The sequence below is a fragment of the Temnothorax longispinosus genome, chromosome 7 (assembly GCF_030848805.1).
Source record: "Temnothorax longispinosus isolate EJ_2023e chromosome 7, Tlon_JGU_v1, whole genome shotgun sequence".
Taxonomy (NCBI): domain Eukaryota; kingdom Metazoa; phylum Arthropoda; class Insecta; order Hymenoptera; family Formicidae; genus Temnothorax; species Temnothorax longispinosus.
In genome coordinates, this window is record NC_092364.1 from 151,274 (window position 1) to 170,604 (window position 19,331).

The 19,331-nt window shown below is 43.0% G+C and overlaps 4 protein-coding genes across 6 annotated transcripts in view; 3 read left to right on the plus strand and 1 right to left on the minus strand.

Annotated features, from left to right (window-relative positions):
* The first annotated feature begins 386 nt into the window (after positions 1-386).
* Positions 387-2,216, plus strand: LOC139816534 (pyridoxal phosphate phosphatase PHOSPHO2). The gene is made up of 2 exons (XM_071784124.1): positions 387-522; positions 1,074-2,216. Exon 2 carries the CDS (start codon positions 1,076-1,078, stop codon positions 1,799-1,801), a length of 726 nt encoding a protein of 241 aa, XP_071640225.1. The 5' UTR covers positions 387-522; positions 1,074-1,075; the 3' UTR covers positions 1,802-2,216.
* Positions 2,217-2,454: 238 nt separating this feature from the next.
* Positions 2,455-9,702, plus strand: LOC139816518 (zinc finger MYND domain-containing protein 11). Of its 2 annotated transcripts, XM_071784101.1 has the most exons (8): positions 2,786-2,922; positions 5,180-5,318; positions 6,165-6,574; positions 6,650-6,980; positions 7,046-7,359; positions 7,621-8,124; positions 8,207-8,389; positions 8,461-9,702. In XM_071784101.1, exons 3-8 carry the CDS (start codon positions 6,176-6,178, stop codon positions 8,581-8,583), a joined length of 1,854 nt encoding a protein of 617 aa, XP_071640202.1. In that variant the 5' UTR covers positions 2,786-2,922; positions 5,180-5,318; positions 6,165-6,175; the 3' UTR covers positions 8,584-9,702. The 2 variants fall into 2 exon arrangements, with proteins under 2 accessions (XP_071640201.1, XP_071640202.1); XM_071784100.1 differs by lacking the exon at positions 5,180-5,318 and having other exon boundaries at positions 2,455-2,922.
* Positions 9,703-9,820: 118 nt separating this feature from the next.
* LOC139816538 (protein LZIC) lies at positions 9,821-12,062 on the minus strand. Its single transcript, XM_071784127.1, has 3 exons — positions 11,359-12,062; positions 10,921-11,056; positions 9,821-10,816 (listed from the first exon to the last, which is right to left on the minus strand). Exons 1-3 carry the CDS (start codon positions 11,457-11,459, stop codon positions 10,472-10,474), a joined length of 582 nt encoding a protein of 193 aa, XP_071640228.1. The 5' UTR covers positions 11,460-12,062; the 3' UTR covers positions 9,821-10,471.
* Positions 12,063-12,667: 605 nt separating this feature from the next.
* The window catches only part of Eif4g (eukaryotic translation initiation factor 4 gamma), a 43,321-nt gene continuing 36,657 nt past the window's right edge, over positions 12,668-19,331 (plus strand). The window contains exons 1-2 of one of the 2 annotated variants that reach the window (XM_071784073.1): positions 16,936-17,040; positions 17,562-17,628. In XM_071784073.1, coding sequence (XP_071640174.1) covers positions 16,951-17,040; positions 17,562-17,628 — 157 coding nt within the window. In that variant the 5' untranslated portion in view covers positions 16,936-16,950. Of the gene's footprint in view, positions 13,456-16,935; positions 17,041-17,561; positions 17,629-19,331 lie in introns of those variants that run through there. The other variant, XM_071784072.1, reaches the window with a different exon arrangement.

The following is a 19,331-nucleotide window of genomic DNA, read 5'->3' on the forward strand; positions in this document are numbered from 1 at the left end:
CTTGCGTTTGTTTGTTTACGAAAGTCCGATGCGCTGAGCGCTGAGCGGAGAAAAACGAGACAAAGGATGCTCGATATCAGTCGACTCGGTATTGTAGGCTTTTTTTCGTTGTTTTGTGCCGTCTCTTCGGTCTCTTGACATTGACACTTCTTGGAGGTTATATCGATTATGTGCCAGAAGGCCCAAAACCCAAAAGCACAACAAGCACATGCGGTGATGCGGTCGAACTGACAATGAGTCGAACGCACGTGTCGCACGTCCGCATGATACGGTTAGAATGTGGCAGAATGTGGCACAACGCCACCGCTTGACGCTGCTCGTCGGCCAAAAAGTATTTCTTAACACAATCATAACACGTATTTCGGGATCGTAATACAAAAACGTGACGTTCTCGTCACTTATTTGTTCAGTTCTGGCGGTTCTGGCACAGATCTTTTACAAGAGTGCCCGCACCAAAGTTTCGTCTGTCAGTAGGGTCAGTATTTATCCGGCTGCAGGTTCTTCAATCTACTTATCTGCCAAGTGAGTTTAATTAATTTAATTAGATTTAATTTCGAAGAATCCTGTCATAAACGAGGAATGAAGGAAATAAAACGGGTGAAAGCGAGCAATAATCTTAGGAAGAAATGCATTTGATTCCGGATACGTGATAAATCCGTAAGAAAACGATCGAACGACGCAACTATACACCTACGTTATTCAGCTATCTGTGTAACGTTCAACGCATCATTTAAGACCGAAGTGAAAAATGAGAGAAATGGAGATGACACAGGCCAAAAAAACTTATAATGCACATAGCAACGATATCAGTTTTTAAACTGCAATATAAATAAATCTTGGTATATATGCGATAAACAGAGAGAGCTTCAAGTTTTTCCTATTGTTCAAATAAAGTAAAGATGTTTAAGTTAAATAAATCACCCTACACATATGACCACGTTTGTTTAACGAGTTATCTAGCGCGTTGAACGTATACTAATGTCTCAATAAGTATATCGGGCTTTATAAAGCTTGGCAGAGATCTCGATTCTCGGCGGCTGTATAACGCGACGCGTATGCTTTAATTATTACAGAGATGGGTCGTGGCGTGCTCGTGGCGATCGATTTTGATCACACCATCTGCGAGGACAACACCGACGTGGTAGTGCAAAACTTGCTGACGGAACCAATACCCGAGAATGTGCAGAATCTACGGAAATCCGACGGCTGGTTGCCCTACATGAACAAGATCTTCGAGCTCCTGTACGACAACTCCGTGAACGCGAGTCAAATCGAGGACATTATTGTCAGTATACCCGCGGTTGCGGGGATGACGGAGCTTCTCACTTCCCTGCACGCCAACGGTCACGAGATCATCATTATCAGCGACTCCAACAGCCTATTCATAGATTACTGGCTCAGGAACAGACAGCTGAAACACGTGGTGTCACGGGTCTTCACAAACCTGGGCCGATACGACGACGACGGCAGGCTGAGGGTGGACGCGTATCACACGCAGCACGCGTGTAAGATGAGCTCCGTCAATCTCTGCAAGGGCCAGATCCTGATGGACTATATTCAGGATAAACGCAAGGAAAGCAAGAGCTACGAGAGGCGTGTCTACATCGGCGACGGGTATAACGATCTCTGTCCGATTTTGCGTCTCTCTCAAGTCGATTTGGCATGTCCGCGTAAGGATTATCCGCTCGCCACGCAGCTCAACAACTCGTCTACCTCCAGGTCGGTGAAGGCGAAAATTATACCGTGGGAGAACGGTACGGATCTACGACGCACGTTGCAACAGATCATAGAGCTTTGTTAGCGCGATCCAATCATTAGATTTATCGTTGGTCAACTGAAATCGACTAACTGAAATGTATTCGCTCTTTTCATTTTGTATTTGTCTATTTGCTGTCCACGCCTTGCGTTTTGAATATATATCATATAAATAACACGTTCTTTTTGTTTACTGTATGGTGTATTATGAGAATGTTCGTTTTTAACTACTACGTAGGGTGTACGCATTACATCAAATTATTATAATCCAGAGATAATATTCTGCTACAGTACAATGATAACAATAATGACGTTCATATATCGCTTCGTCCAGTTAAAAGTGTAATATTGCTGATTACTGGAATATACGTGGATACTCACGCACGCACGCGCATACATATACATATAAAACCAAGTAAGTTGTAAACTGTTTTTAAAATAAATCTGCCTCGCTGAATTAATTTAATTAGATTATTCTAAATCCTGATATTTAAAATGCGCCAGCGACATTTAAAGCTGTCGGCAAGTTTTTAATTAATTTTACTAAATTTCGTTTACCAAACTGTATCAAACTTGATAATGATTTATTTAAAGATGTATCGAGATTCCCTGTTAAAAGAGATCGGCACGAGTAAGAATGCCTTGCGCGAGTTCGAAACGGAATATCGGAAACGCGCACGGTCGTGCGGGTGCGAGGTGCGAGGTGCGATACGCGTTAAAACAACTTGTCGATATGTGCACGTATGTAAGTTGCGCGCGCATTATTAAGCGCGCTGACGAGGAGCGAGCCGAGCCTGCTGCCGAGCGAGGAGGTTAAGTTGGGCTCGTGACGTGCGCACAGCGCACAGTACTTGCGCCTCTGATGTTAATTGTTGTGTTATATTACATTAAACCCGTTACTGCGTTACTGGTCGCTATCGCGAGCGGCGACGAGAATCGGAGGAATCCGTTCGCGTGACTGATGCACTCGCTTCCGTGACGGTGCGAAACGCGAAACCCACGTAGGGCCGTTCGAGGTTCGAGGGAGCATCCGCGGCCGCGGCGCGATATCTCAGACCCTTCCGACGGTCGTCCACAGCGTCCAGTGCGTCCACTGCGTCCAGTCTGCATAGCGAATTAGCGACCGAAATTCTACTTAGTGAAATTCTTCCAAGTGATAAGTGCACAGTAAGCGAACGTCTTAATACGTCTATCAATGCGTACCCTTAGTCCTTACAAATTAAGTCACGTCGCATATGGGCACTTTCGCGACAATTTTTATTGTAACAAGCGTCTGCAAATATTTGCGCTGAAAACGCGTTTCTAGAGTAAAATGCGATTACCTACCCGACGTATGCGTACTTATTTTACCCAGTACGAGAGATATTTTCGTTACGCGTAGAGTTCAGTCGCACGCGCGTTCTAATGCTTTTGTACATAAAGAGATATTTTTTACTTTTGATATAAAACACGTCTCTTCTCTCTGCGGTTGGTCTTCTTTCCTCAAAAAGCATGCACCAAAAACGGTTCACGCGTGCAAAATGTATGTACGTAATTATACAAAGTCACGTATTCGTGATTAGTGTGCGTACTGTCATTATTATTATTATACTGGTATTATTAACCCAGGAGTAGTTTCTTGGGTCTGGATTTTTACATCCCAGTAAATAAAAAAATTCAAGCTCAGCCAAACATGCATAGTAGTTTACTGATTGAGAATCCATACCTATTCTTTTGCTGACGTACATATTAGTTATTAAGCTTATTATTCAACTGGATGTATCTTGTTCTCTTTCGTACCAGCGTCACTGCAAGCTTCTTGAATTCTAATTATATTTATATTCAAAGCATTTCTTACGATACCGAAAGAAAAGGCGCTTAAGAATGTTGTATCAGTTAACCATTGAGGCACATGAGTACACAAGTATACTCTCAGTAGAGTCTCTAAGAATACCGGAGTCCAGAGAACTACGCACAAAATTAATGATAACTTGATAACATTGAATATTCTTACCATACATTCTATCTCTAAGGCTATACTTTCATTTTCCCTGCAACTTTCATGATCCTTTTTTATCGGCTTTATCGCATCTGTATCCGTTCCGCTATCGTCGTTTCTTACGTCCTGTGGCGTGCTGGATCCTTCTGCTGAATCTTGATGATGAATCTTTTTACTATCCGTCGAGGGAAGATCGATTTTTGTTCTTAATATCGCAAGTGTATTCTTACACGTGTGCTTTCCTCGCATTTGTAGGATACAGGAGAGCAGAATCGGCAGGAAGTATACCGCGAAAGATGACACAAACAGCTGTAATTTTAAGAACTTGGTCGAAATGAGGCATTCGTTGGTCATATGCGGGAAACTGCTCTGTTTTGTCTCAGTATTAACGTAGCGCGTATCCCTTTTGTTGGATAATAGATCCTCGATTGACGTCGGCTTCCTCTTAGGTTGTTCCCCATCCTTGGGTCGACTCACCGAGCGATTATATTGATTTTTCGCTGCCGAATGTACACTGGCAGCTTGAATACGTTTCATTATCTCGCCATATATTCGATTGGTGGAAACGAATGTTGCATTTTGCACGAAAGCATTCGTGGCAGTCATTTGAGTTGTGCTTTGTTCTGTACTTGCGAAATGTGTCTGTGCATCCTCTTGATAACTATTATCCTCGTTTTCAGCTGACCCTCGCGATACGCTGCTCAGGTTCCCAGATGTAGTTGCATCTAATTCTTCCGACGCATTCTTCAACACTTGGTAGAATAACGGTTCTTCCGAATCAATCGATTGATTTAAATATATATTGTTATTTGTAGCTGATGTATAGACATTTATATCCGGTTCCATTAGTGTATCGTTTAGTCCTTCAACTACACTGTTGATATATGTAATATTTTTTATATATCTCATTATATTATTTGCTAAAATGTACTCCGTCAAATTTTGCGGTTTAGAAGTATTATAACTATTTGTGGTTCCGATATCTTTTGTAGTATTGCGCCTATAACTTAACATAGTCCTAACTATATTCTGAACTTTAGATACTACTTGATCTATTTCTACGCTGTTTGATTTTGACTCGTTTAATAACTTTTTATTAAGGTTAAGGAAATAATTCTGTTCCGTTATGTATGCAACGGAATCAATGATGTTCAGATTATCATCTGTAAGTGTATTTGAAAATGTATCAAAGTCATTCATTGGAAAATTACTTTCAAATACGCATTCGATGTCCTCCATATGTCTAACGTTATTCATATCGCTATATTCGGCGAAATATAGAATTCCTACAACAAGAAATGGCACGAGCCAATGACTCGTGACGAGGAAGCTAGTCGGCTTTCTGTCACCTTCTTTCGTTCGAAGCGTTCGGAATTTTGAGCTGTCCCTAATTCCCTGTATAATGTTGCTCCTGCTGGTCTTCACGTTAATATTGTCTCGTTGTAGAGATGCTGGTTCCTGTTCACTCTCTCGACGCTTGACTTGGGCATCCTTCGGTCCAAGTTGAGTATCTCTCAGCGATTTCACTACGTTGGCACATCTTTTCTTTATACATGCTGCATTGAGATTGCATTGTACAGTAAAGGTGAGTAAAGATATAAATGCATTTGTCAGTGCGGCGAGTAACATTCCATATTGCATAAATATATCTTTCATGCCACATGCTAAAGTTACATTGCGATCAACCTCGTTGAATGCCTCGCGCAGATCATGAGTCTGTAAGAATGGACCTCTGTAGTTGTCTTCGATTGTCCATGTATGGTTGGGGATATCACTGCTGGTGTTATTCTGCCAGTTGTAACTCAATCTTATTCCAGCTTCGATATGATTCACGAGAAGTATAATAGCTGTCAATGCGGAACTAACGACGTCAGATGCCGATAGAAAGTAAAATGGTGATTTCTTCTTGCGTTTGCATCCTTTCCATAATAGAATCACAAGCGCGATAAAGCTGGACAGTAACAGTGTGTAACCTGTTGCGTCTAGCACCGCCGAATGCATATTGCGATGGCAGGTCTTCCTCGATTAAAAATATTTGTCCGCTCCGTTCACTGAAACCGTTTGCATCGATTATTCTTAAAACTGCCACACCTTGAGATTGATAGAAGCCGACTGACAATGAGTAGAGCACTTGGTATAAGCATATGGGTAATGTGGGTACCCAGTTAGCGTGGCTAATGTAGTGAAGAGTTTAGATTTAACTGTACCGTACTGATAGTATATGAGGGCACAAAATACTTATCAATTTAAACGTTGCTAATGGTTCAACTATCTATATTCTTACTGTTGTGAATTTTTGTATTGTCATTCGTTTTAATTAATTACATCATGAAATTGGTTAACGAAATAATAATTAAAAGTATAATAAATGAAACATTTAATGAAAGCTAGCGTTTTCGATAATGCGCCAATAAATTATTTCTCATTACAGTTGTTATCGATATGTCTGTACGCCGCAGAAGTGATCCAGCTATGATTCAGCGGATTTGGGATACGATCAAAATCACGGTACATCAAAGGAGCTTGCCTAGTAATGACCGTATGGTACGGCACATGGCTCGTGTTTACGGCTTCACAGAACAAGAAGCTCAAGAGGAGCTCAACAAGGCGGTCGAGGACGGGCTCGTCTTATTGAAGAAAGTACCCACGAAAAGCGGCGTTGAGCAAGAGAGTTACAGATTGCCGCCGGTAGACGTATCGCAGGACGATAATCACGATTGGTACTGTTGCAAATGTCAACGAGCAGGTGCGGTCGAATGCTGTGAACAATGCTGCAGGGTCTATCACTCAGAGTGCCACGTACCCAGTAATACGAAATTAAAGATTTGTAACTTTTGCGAGGTAAGCATCTGAAAGCTCTCAATGCATATATCTCGTATTGGCGATATCTTGTTAAAAGTACGAATTATGTTATAGAAAATAAATAGCGACGTATATCCCGACAAGATCGATCTCAATCATATTCTTAGTTTCACCTGTGGCCATCTGAAAGCGAAATTACCGCCGGAAATTACAAATCGTACCATTGTTTTCAATAATGATCCGATCGTTACACCGCCCAACGGTTTTTCGGGATTGACCTGGGTGAGCGAGGGTGAAGACGCATGGCGGCCAGGGATTCTCATAAAGCGTCACATGGATTTGGCGGTAATGGACGCGAAAACGGACAATAATGAGTACAACAATCTCGCCGAATTTGAGGCTGATGCACATAATATTCTACATAACATCATAATATATCACGGAGGTAAGAGATCTACAATTCGATGCATTTTCTTCTTTAAGCATCTCATTATCTTGTCGCTCTAACAGTTAGTAGCGTGATAGCGGACATGGGACGCGTGATGTATCAAGACTGTTGCTACGACCTTCAGGAAATACGTCGTTGTGCGGACTGTTATCGTATATCGAACGAAAAATCCGAAAAAATGTGGTTCTGCATACCGTGTAATCCCCCTCATAAATTGGTCTATGCAAAGCAAAAGGGATACCCATATTGGCCGGCGAAGGTCATGCAAGTTAATGGCAATGTATACGACGTGCGTTTTTTCGGAGGTCATCACATGAGGGCTAATATCGAGAAAGTTTTCATTCGGCCAATCTTTTCCACATTACAAAGTTTGCAGGTAAAAAATCTAAATCTAATTCTAAATACTCTCTATACTATTCGCTCGATATTGTAACGGCGTTGACACTCTCGTATCATGATTGCGATAGAAAAAAATCTTAAGAAAAATTATCTTGATTGAAAAATTTTAAGGCGATAGAAATAATTGAAAAAATTGAATGTACCACTACACGTTCTTTCAATTATGAAAGCACTTGATTTCATAATTGATACAAAATATCTTTTTTTTTACATTTTTAAAATTAACGTTTTTTAATAGATAAAAAAATCAACCGCTTGGAATAGGGCTTTCGAAGAGCTAAAGCATCATCAGCACTTGTTGCAAAAGTTGGGAAAAAATAAGGAGGATAACTCAAATATAACAGAGGATCCTACGCCTGCGAAAATTCGAAAATTGGAATCGTCGAGTTCGAAGAGTTCATCGCACGGTTCTAGTTTGCCAAAGCAGCTGATTAAAGATTTGAGAGTGAGAGTCGAACGCTTGAGTTCAGATGGTAATATTGAAACGCAAAATGTAAACGATGGAACGGATAATAAAGGAGACGTTGCGAAAACTAACGCCGAGAATGAAGAAAGACAGGTGCCTTGTTTACCTGTGGCGGAAGATGAACCCGCGAGAGAAAGCATAACGAGCACATGTCCTCAAGGTTTGAAGAAGGAAGGCTCCCAAGAAGATATGGTTACATCTAGCTGCCAAGAACCGAGATCGAAGTGCGTTCTCGTACAAACTGAACAAATTCAAACGGATGGGCTTCCCGCCAAGGTAAATCTTTGGCCAAGTGCTTCAATCACGTATTCGCGCGGCTACACTGTTCAATAACTTTTCGACAACTGTACACTTTCAGATCAAAAGAGAACGCAGAACTTCGGAACAACCGACAACAACGGCGCTAGAAAAATTGCGCCGTGAATTAGAACTTGAAAAGTGCAGAGAATTAGAGAGACTACAAGCGGAGCACGCCAAAGAATTGCGGCAATTAACCGATAGACATCAACAAATCGTATCTGACATCAAAAAGAAACAATGGGTAATTCTCTTTCGTCTTTCTGATTTTTTCTTTGAAATATATTATTCTTAAATATCTGTCATTTATTATAGTGTTATAATTGCGAAGCTGAGGCGATATATCATTGTTGTTGGAATACCGCATACTGCAGCACGGACTGTCAACAGGTTCACTGGCAGCATGCACATAAAAGAGTATGCAGGCGTAAGCGCTAATTCATGTGACGAATATAATGAGTACAATAATATATAAGAAAGCGTTCAAACTTCAAACAGATTTAAAAAATTATGTTATAAAAATATATATATTATACATGTGTACAAGGTGTCTTATTTTAAATAGTCCAGCCAAATATCTCGAAAATGGAACTCGGCGGGCAAAAGTGTTTCAGACAAAAGTTTTATCGTCTGGAGAACAAATGATGGTAAAATCAATTTAAAAAAAAATTATATAATAAAATAAAACTACGTTTATTTATTCTCCTACCAACTCTACAACTTTCTGAAAAATTTTTTCAAAAACGTTCCCTTTCCGAGATAATTGCCCTGATAAGATTAAAATAAATCACCACTCTGTATATACGTACAATATATTATAATATATATAGATAAATATATATATAATATACATGTATATGAAGGTGCAAGCACCTTCTAATGTATGAAAAAGAGTTTATAATTCTCTCTATTTGTCTATCTGGACGCTTTTGCACACCTATTATTATTGTATATATGTATGAATGTGTGTGTCTGCATGTATACAGTATCCCAGAAGTACTGCGATCAGAAACGAAATTGAGCAGAATGCCGTTGTTTTGTTTTTCGAAATCGATAATAGATTGTGTTGCAAAGAAAACTTTAAAGAATCTTGCATGATAACTTAGAGAAAATTAAACTATTTAAAATTAACTATCCGATTTAAATTAATCGAAGACTCCGAAGAATAAAAGTGTATTGAAATAAGCTGTATGTATGCATATATGTACACATATCAGAGAATTGCCTGTAGAAGCACGTCAATATATTCTTGACACCACGTCGATAGGCCTTCGTAAACTTCCTCTCTAGGAAGGACTGTTATATGTACACGCAGGTCTTAATCTTAAAAACCTATTTTTACTTGCAACATAACAAAATAGTTTTTAAATAATCATAGTTTTATACTTATTGATATTTATATATTTAGGCAACGGATTCTGGAATGATTCTTGTTAATCTTTTTGATCTATTATTTTTCTAGATAAGTTTTTGTTTCGTATACGGTATATTAATAACAGACTTTAATGTACGTACGTCTGTCAATAATGTGAACAAATGTATATTATTACCCAGTCATTAATTATCAGTTATTCATTATATTTATACATATACCTTGGGATATATTATATCTTTATGATTCTCATTTTAATTCTTATCAGACTGAAATATAATATCCTTAAATAGAAACGGTAAGTTACACAGAAACATCGATATATTTATTTTATGATTTCAGGTAACAATCTTGTGAACAATATACAAGATGCTTTTACATACACGTTACATCTAATGCACATTATAAAATCTAATTCGATACACGTGTTGCACTGTATGTTGTTGCACTTTCAGTAAATATTTAAATAACATAAAATTATTCATATCTATATACTAAAAATTACATAAAAGTTACATACGATAAGTTTTTGTGTTATTTATATTTTTGATTACTCATTTATATTTGTATCTGAAATTTCAATAATAGAGAACTATTTCCTTCACATCAAATAACCATCATAATATTGTCATATTACTGCTATGCTGCAGCAGCAATAGACAAGCTCCATAGACAATAAATCAATTGCACAGTTACATAGATTTTAATTTATAGCGGCGCAAGTATTTAGTTTACTAGTGGGATTAAAATTTGGTAAAAATTTCAATTTTCATGAAAACTTGAAGAGAAACGTAAAAAAAAAAAACTAGCATAAGAACACTCAACACACTGTATGAATATAAGTTGTTCGATAAGAAAGATCCTTAACAAAACTTACAAAACTTTTTTTAAAAACGTAGTGATAAATTAAAAATAATATGACTGTTATAACGATTACCGTTATAATGATCAAGTTCAAGTATCTTGCGTAGCTTTAACTTCCCTACCGACTACATCCAGGGCCATTTTACCCTTTCCCACCGTTTCAGTAACTTGCACATACCTGGTGGTATCTATATTATTTAAAGATAATCGCTCCAACAACTGTAATTCAGACGGTTCTAACTCTTCTCCAAGTTGCCTTAAAGCGGTCAGTATTTCTCCCCGTTGGCGGTCGGCGGCTTCTTTGTTCAGTTTCCCTAATTTCACGTCTCGATCAATTTGCGAGAGACGTTCCTTGAGTCCGGCAGGCTCCCGCTTACAAAACATTCTTATCACGGCTGGGGTTTGGAAGGCTGCGCCGACAGCTGCTTGAGTCGCCTATTAAGAATATACAATCGACCATATAGAAACACACATCCCGCAATACGTCTTATTATTGTTCGTTGTTCAGTCAAGAAAAATTATATAAAATATATAGATACCAATTGCGTTGCTCCAAGTTCATCGACTAAAGTCATGTTTCCAGATATCATTCTTTGCAGACTCTCGTTAATTTCACGGAGTTGTTCCATGGTGTCTTCCTTATACTCCTGATAATCCGTCTCATCTAAAGTAACTCTGTTAACAATCAAACAACCAAGATAACTCACAAAGAAGGAAAAAAATATTCATATATGAATATATAAGGTAAATGTACCTATGTCTGAATACCTTTAAAAAAATATAAATTTTTGGAAATAATCATTTGGATACTATAGCTAAAGTTTCAAACTACAATAAAAAATTCTTTTACATGTCCGGTTATTGATACGATTACCTTAAACACAAAATTTGTAAAATTAAAAAAAATTGTTTAAAACAAATTTAATATTCTTATTAGAACAGAGAGAGAGAGATGAAACGACAGAATAAAACAGAACCTGCAATCTTCCAAATCTTCCAACTGCTGCACAAGCCGATCCAATTGTTCTTCCAAATTCTTTCTGAGTCTGTCAGTCTCTGCTTTTCCGTGAGAACTCATTTTCGGCGAGACGAGCGTTGAAAATGTAGAACAGGACAGGGAAGGGAGGAAGAAAGGAAAATGTGTAGGTTAGATTAAAAGTGCCGAAATGCAAGGGATATAATCCTTCGCTTATTAGACGATACTACATACGTCATAAAGTATTGGTTTGAAAAGGAGAGTTTTTTTCACTTTGAACACTTTCAAGTACCGCAAAACATAGAGATTATTAACAACGTAGGAAACTTTTTGAGAGAATGTATGTATGTTTGTTGTATGTATACCAATGTATACATATATATACATATACACTTTTTTTTACAGTGCCAATCTTGATCTTGATCTTTGAGAAAATTAGAAATTAGTATTAGAACGGGAATTGAGATATAGGAATTGAGATTGCTGCTCGTAATATTGCGGTTTAAAAAACAGTTAGCGAAAATATTCCGAATACTAATAATGCTAAAAAATTTTTCTCTCTGCAGCTATTCGGCAACGTTCGAAAACTTGGTCGTAAAACATCAATCCACATTTCCGATTGGTCGGTCCAGAGACAATAGTCCAATCACCGCTGTAAAGTCGAACGCGCCCATTGGATCGCGGACGTCAGATCCCGTTCGCATCTCGCATCAGGTTGTCGCTCGCGCGCGCGTGCGAGTCGACGCGGGACAAAATGGCGAGTTCCCTAGAGGGCCTAGAGGCTGTTAGAGGCGGCATTTGTCTCCTAGGGACTCGGTCGACGGTCGACGGTCAACGGTGAAACGTGGTGAAACGTTCGAGACCGAGTTCCGACTGGTCCGAGAAGTGAGAACGTGGTCATTCCCCCTACGTCATTACAAACGTCGCCGTCGCGTGAAACGGGACAGGCTGACGCCGCTGACGGGCAGTAGAAGCGAGCGAGCGATCGAGCGATTGAGTACGCGTGGTAACGACTCACGACATTGCACACGTCCACTCTCGCAGATTCGCGCGGCGCGGTGCGCGGTGCGCGGTGCGGCGCGACGCGGCGTGGTCGCACGTTGTACAAGTGTATCTCGCGTCTCGCGTCTCGCGTCGTTGCTTCGTCTCCGTTCCTCGGTGACTGGCCGGCGAACACGATTATGCGAAGAGAGATCGCGCGCAAGCGGAACGTTCCTCTCTCTGGTGTGCGGGCCTGCGGGCGGTCGAGCGCACGTCGCGGGGTTACCGCGAAAAACGAACGATCGTCGCGCGGCAGCGGTGGGACCACTGGGATCCGCGGGACGCGGACGAACGCGGGAATACGTGGAAGACCTGTGCGCGAGCGTGGCCCCTTCCCCTGTGTGCCCCTGTGCAACACGCGGAATCGTCTTCGTTGAGTGACCGAGGGAGTGCGTGCGTGCGCGCGCGCGAGTGCGTTCGTTCATTACCTACTGTGTGCTCGAGTGCTCGTTCCATCGTCATCGTCCCTGCCAGCCCCGGATCGCTGTCGATCGCGCACGGCGCCCACGATCCGAACGCGTGATCGCCGTGATCGTTCCGGTCGCGGCGGATATATATCTCTCTTCCTGGGGAGGAAAGAAGATCCTGCGCGCCGCGAATATCAGCCGTCGTCGTGGAAGTCGCGCGGAAACGGAATACGCGAGAAAAAGAAAATAACGTACCTATGAGTGCGAACCGCGGGAGATCGCAGGCTTCGAAGGTCAGTTTGCACGAGGGAGACCCACGCTTGCGATGAGCATGCCGACGAAGGGGAAGCACCACCACCTGTCCCACCACCATCACCCGCAGCATCACTCGCAGCCGCAGCAACATCACCAGCAGCAGCAGCAGCCACCGCCGCCGCCGCAGCCGCAGCCGCAGCCGCAGCCGCAACAGCCGCAGCAGCAACAACAACTCCATCATCCCCCGGCGCAGCATCAGCATCCGCATCAGCACCAGCACCAGCACCAGCACCAGCATCAGCACCAGCACCAGCTCATCCTTAATCAGCCCATCTTGCACTCCCCGCAGACCTACAGTGCTGTCGTGACTACCAACACCCGCTTCTTGAATGCCGGTAAGTCTCCTTTTCCCTTTTCCTTTTGGTAGCCTATCGAATCTACCATTTGTCGAGCGATTTATCCTAACGCCGCGCTTCATCGGACGTGCCTCGGGCCTCGGGCCTCGGGATATGCGTTCCGCGGAACGTTCCGATCGTTGATTATCACGCGAGAACGTGCACGAGGCACGAGGGTCTCCCCTCGTGGCCTCGTGGCGAGCCTCGCCGAATCGTCCGAGCGCGCATGCTTCTCCACGGGGAAAAGTGTTATTTGAGGTTAGGACGACCACGCGGCATGTGGCACGTACGCCGTACGCCGCGAGAAAAGAGGAACGACGACGTCCTACGCCGTTTTCTCTTTTCAACAACCAACTGTCGTGCTAACCCACGTCGTACGTATCGAGGATACGAGGGAAGCTCGTCCGATATCCGGGCGAAATAAAAAACAATAAAAAGAGCGACTCGCGGAAAGATAAGTAGATGGTCATCTTTTCCTCTCCCTCCCCTTGAGTCTGACGTGCAGGTAGATCGCGAATAGTTGCTTGTTCTTTCTCGATATTACCGTGCGACGTTTATCGGCGCAACGCCAACGTTCTCAGATCCTCGGCCTTACGTTCCGTTTCGCGTCGCGTGTCTTTACAATAAACGTACCGTTTGTTTTCGGGCTTTTCTTTTTTTTTTTAATTATACTTTTACTGGAATTTTTGAAATGTGAGAACGAAAGAGAGAGAGAGAGAGAGAAACGTCCTCGCTCATCGCCATCGCGACGCGCGTACAGACATACAGACATACAGAGACATGCAGACATACAGGTGTGCGACTTGACGTGAAAGCAAAACTGCCGTTCCCGCGATGTCGGCTATGCTAAGTTCGACAACTCGGCCGTGCAAGTAGAACGACGGCGATGCTCTTTTCCTAGCTTCCGTAATCTCGTTAAAGCGGTTTCTCACAGTTAACAGCAACGACAGCAACGGCAGCGCAGTTACTCGGAGTAGCGCGTATCAATAGAGTCAACGTGTAGTAGTCTTCAAATATCATTCGGATCGTACGCTTCTATTTACGCTCTCTAACCGTCTCTACTCTCTACCGTGTCGCATGGTAATATACGTGGAATCATCTTTATACTTGATAGTCCTCTGGTATACGTACATTAATGTAAACGTCGTTTCCCCGATTACGTCGTTTCCAGGAATTCGAGAAACGTCCCTACGGATTTACGGAATCGCGAATATCCCTTTGTTTTTCAGGAGATCAAGTCAAGAGCGTAAAGTCTCGATCCTAGAGATTCGGCTCGAAGGCTCGAACGCGTGCTTTCACTTTCGTCTTGGCTCTCTAGCTAACGCAACGCGCCGCTCTCCGCCCGTCGCCCGTCGCCCGTCGCTCGCCATCGTAACGTTTTATCAGGAACAATCGGCCGCTTATCTCGGCACGCTCGTTCGTTTCCCGTATCGGCGATACGTGATACGTATCGGCATAGAGTGTCTCGTCTACTTTTTTTTTCTCCTTCCGCGTTTCCTCTTTCTTTCCTCACTCCCGCAGCTTTCGAAACAAGGACACGGGTCACCGCGCGCCGCGAAATAAACGGTAGGAGGTAGGAGGACGGATAATAAGCATGCGCGGGGAGAAGGGCGAGGACGAGGAGGACGCGACGTGGTGACCACGCGTGGTCGGTACGACGCCGACGTGCAGCAAACTGTTGAATGTTGAATCGCGCCTATTAAAAGCGGAGGTGGGAGACCGAGGCGAGGAGCTTCCTGCGTGCGAAACGCGACGGTACGCGACGATTCGCGTGCGCTGCCCGGTCTTGGAAACCAAGAATGTCCAAGAAGCAACAATATCGAATGTGCACGAGAGTAAAGATACCTATTAGGACAAATGGCCGACGATATCTCGCATAAACGATTTAAAAAATTGTCCCTTTTTTTCGGGATAGTTTTACATTTATCGAAATGTCCTAAATGAAGAATGCCGCGCCGCACGATATTTTTTCTAATACGCGCGATAAAGTATCCCGCTTTCGCTACGTGGCGTTAAATAAAACGCTTTGCCAGCGTATTCTTTTTTTTCTGTTATATTGTTCGCAAGAGAAAATGTCATTAGTGCTTTAACTATAAGTATGTTAATTTATGCAGTTTCCATGCGTACTCCGCTAAACGCTCCGATTCGTCGAGACATCACGACATCGGTCTCGACCGAACTTTTTTTCCTCGTACATGCTTCGACAAGTCCCTTAATTAATTAAAATTAAGACATTGCTGAAAATGACTGAAACGTTCCACTGTACGTAAAAGTTGTGTATTGAGACATTACGTGTCTTTAAGCTTATCTCTAGACAGTCTAGACCAAGTCGTCACCAAGTCATTAAGCGGACAATAATTTACGATAAATTGTATAGATACGTTAATACGTGCGATACGGTAAAATGTTGCATTTCAATTCTAATACGTGGGAGATTGGAAGAGATTGATGCACCTACTCCCCTCTTCCCCATCTCGAGACTCGAAGGACGACCAGAGGATTGTACAATACGTTGTAACATACAACGCTCGATACACGTACAAATGCATATTTAATTCAAATCAGATTCAGAGATAATATATTGTCTCTTCAAGTGGACTTGACAAGTACGATCCCTCTTCCGAAGCTCTCATTAGTCTCGTTTCCTCGCAGTAGTCAACTAGCTATATCAAGAAGCTAGAGATTGTCTGAAATTTTTTCTCGCACCATTCGTTTGACGATGCGTATACATATATTATAGAATATATAGATGGATAACATATACCTTATACCTACTAACGAATCCTCTTTTGTCTTAAATTCCAGATGATATTTAAAGATAACGGGTCTTTACGACAACTGATTAATCGTAAGATATATTCACGTCTACTAATCCACGAATCGAAAGATAAACGTATTAAACTAGTAATATACAATATTTAAAATTACTAATATTATTGTTGTATCATAAAATTGGTAATATTAGTAAACGACCTAACCGGTCTTGATGTGTTTTACCAATTTATGTCACGGCATACGAAAAATTTTATTTCGACGTATGTTGCGAGAAAGAAATATAAGAAATGTCACGCGATTTCTCGTCTCCTTAATACTATAACATAATTTGATATGATCGCGACGACAGAGTAAAGAGGAAGTTTTTAAATAATTTTATCAAGTCGCGTGAAAACTATCGTGACTGTCGGAAAGATTTTTTGGAAAACTTCCATGCGTACATGTAGGAGCAGAGGAATGACGGTAAGAGGTTAGAAAGAGCGAGGGGGGAAGGGAAGGGAAGGCCACGAGAAGGAGAAAGAGAGAGAGAGAGAGAGGGTAAGGCCGCGCAAAGCGAGGCGTCTCACGGAATCGTCCGAAGTTGCGCGAAGTCGCGCGAAGGCAGCCGAGCGGCCACTTCGGGGCTTCGGGCTGGTAATGTACATGTGGCACGCGGCGCTACGCAGTCAGCGCCGCACTCGAGTTTCCGTTTGCCGTTCGCAACCTCTTCGGGCCGAGCATATGGTCGCGGATACGACCGCGTGTTACGATTCTTCGATAGTGAGTGCTCCGTTGCCGAGATTGGGCGAGAGTGTCGCGTCGAACGTACATGTAAGATTCGATCGTTTTCTTTTTTCTTTTCCCCCTTTTTGTTTGTTTTTTGTTTTTTCCCTTCTTTTTCCTCTCCCGCTCCGCGTTAACGAGAAGCACGGAGCACGGGTGGTTGGCGGTCGCGCGTAGCGCAACTGCAGCGACCGGGTTCCGCTCGGATCGCTACTAACGCGCCCGAAAACGTCGCGCGCGAAAACGCAACGGAGAAAAAGAGACAGAAGAGAGATCCGTTCCGTTGTACGCGGAGGTTATATAATTTCTTCGGAACGTTCTTTCGCGACTGGTAACGCGAACAACGTCGGGGATTAACGCGCGGGTCTCGCGGTCTCGTCGTCTCGTCTCGACACTCCCGATAAAGATTGCCGCTCATGCGACCGCGCGTGTCACCGTGCGTGTCACCGTGCGCCGACGAAGAAGGGACAGGCGCGATCGCCGATAGACGATCGCGTCAATAGGGGGAAGAAAAGGGGGAAAAGAAAAAACATGTGTCCGACGTGATACGGCCACGTATCTATCGCCAGTGTAACGCTCGCCGACGATTACCGCGCCCGAGACGACGGCCCACGGCGGAAATGTCCACGTTGATAGGTGAGTTTATCGGGCGCGCGCCGACGTCGCGACGCCGGCGCCGCGCCCGCGCCCGCGCCCGCGCCGATGCGGCTGCTCCCGCATTCCTATATTTCACATATGTACTTGTCGCACTTGGGCTGTCAACTTTCCGCGCGGCGTTTCTCTTTTCTTTTTCCCTTTTTCTCTTTTATTTTTTCTTTTTCTTTTTTGTCGTGTCATTATCGACGCGTAATATTATTAGCGGATGGGAATATTACGCAACGTGGTGTTGCCGAAACTTTCGGAAGATGTCGCGTCGCGGTGGCGTCGAGTGACGTCTGGTCGCGTCTCGCGGCTCGCCGCTGACCTGCCTGCACCGTCTTGTGTCTGCTCGATGTTTACTGAATGGTCTGAATGGCGAATAAACGCGCGACCAGGCTCGCACATTGGGCTGGTAAACACGTGTCGTCCCGATTTTCACGGTATACGAGAGCGCGATACGAACGGCTTTGCTTTTTTCCAATATACAATACATGTATTACATATGTATATTTCTGTTATTTGTTCGGGATCAACAGTCGCGATGGAACGCTTATCGCTCTCTTCCCTTCTCGTCCCTGCCCATCTAATCTCCTTTAATCTTCCGATCGGCCCTACATTATTTGTGTTTCCGCTCCGATAAAATGAAAAATAGCATTCCGTAAATACTTGGGATATTTCAGGTATAGTCTGGTATAGCTTTCGTTGAGTCGAGGGGCGTTGATATTTCAATATAATATTTGGTCGATATGCTTCGGTATACCTGACGCGCATCTTATCTCCTTTCTATTTGCTGATAAGAATATCTCGTGGCTTTAATGTTAATCTACAGGACGAGCCGGCGGTGGGGAGCAGGGAGTCTTGGAACGTCGCGTCGCGTCGCGTCGCGTCGCTCCGAGAGAAACGAAAAGCTTTCCGGGAACTCGTCACACGATCGTGACACGTCCGTTTTTACGCGGAGGATGCGACACGACGCCGACGCTCCGTTAGACGTCCGGTGCGTCCCGCGTCGTCTACCGAGCTCTCATCAAGGTCTCGTTTCGAGTCGTGTCTCGGCGAGTAAGGAATCTGCTGCAAACCGAGCGCGACGACGCGACGCCGACCGCCGACCGCCGACGACAAGTTTAGTTACAATTTTACAGCTTGAGATTGATCGAGATTGGCTGTGTGACCAAAGAATGCAGAAAAGCCATTTTTTTCCAATTAGGACGGAGAATAAACCCGGTTGGCCGGAACGTGGAAAAAACTTTAAGCCTCTCCGCCATCATTTTTTAATTGACGTTATCCAATCTCTTTTATTGCACGAATATTTTCTATTTACCCTCGACCGTTGAAATTCATGTGAATTTAGATTGTGCTCGTATAAGCGTTAAGAAATATTAAATAAAATGGCCAGCTATGAATGACTATTCGAGAGGATACGATTTTTTTTCGTAACGCACAAACGAACAAACTTGAATACATCAGTCAGCCAGTTTATTCGCTCGTAGTGTCGGTACCTTTCTCTTTCCGACTTGCGAATGGATATTCGCTCGAGTAAGATGGTCGAGTAATAAGCGGTCAGATCGATTAATTCCGAGATCCGATGTGCATGCCAAACATTCTGTCCATTGTCGGTTGATGCGCTTAACGGTAAATTGGAAACCGTTCTAAACCGTTAAGGTAGGACGTTATACGTTTTTGAGACGAACGGAGAGCCAATG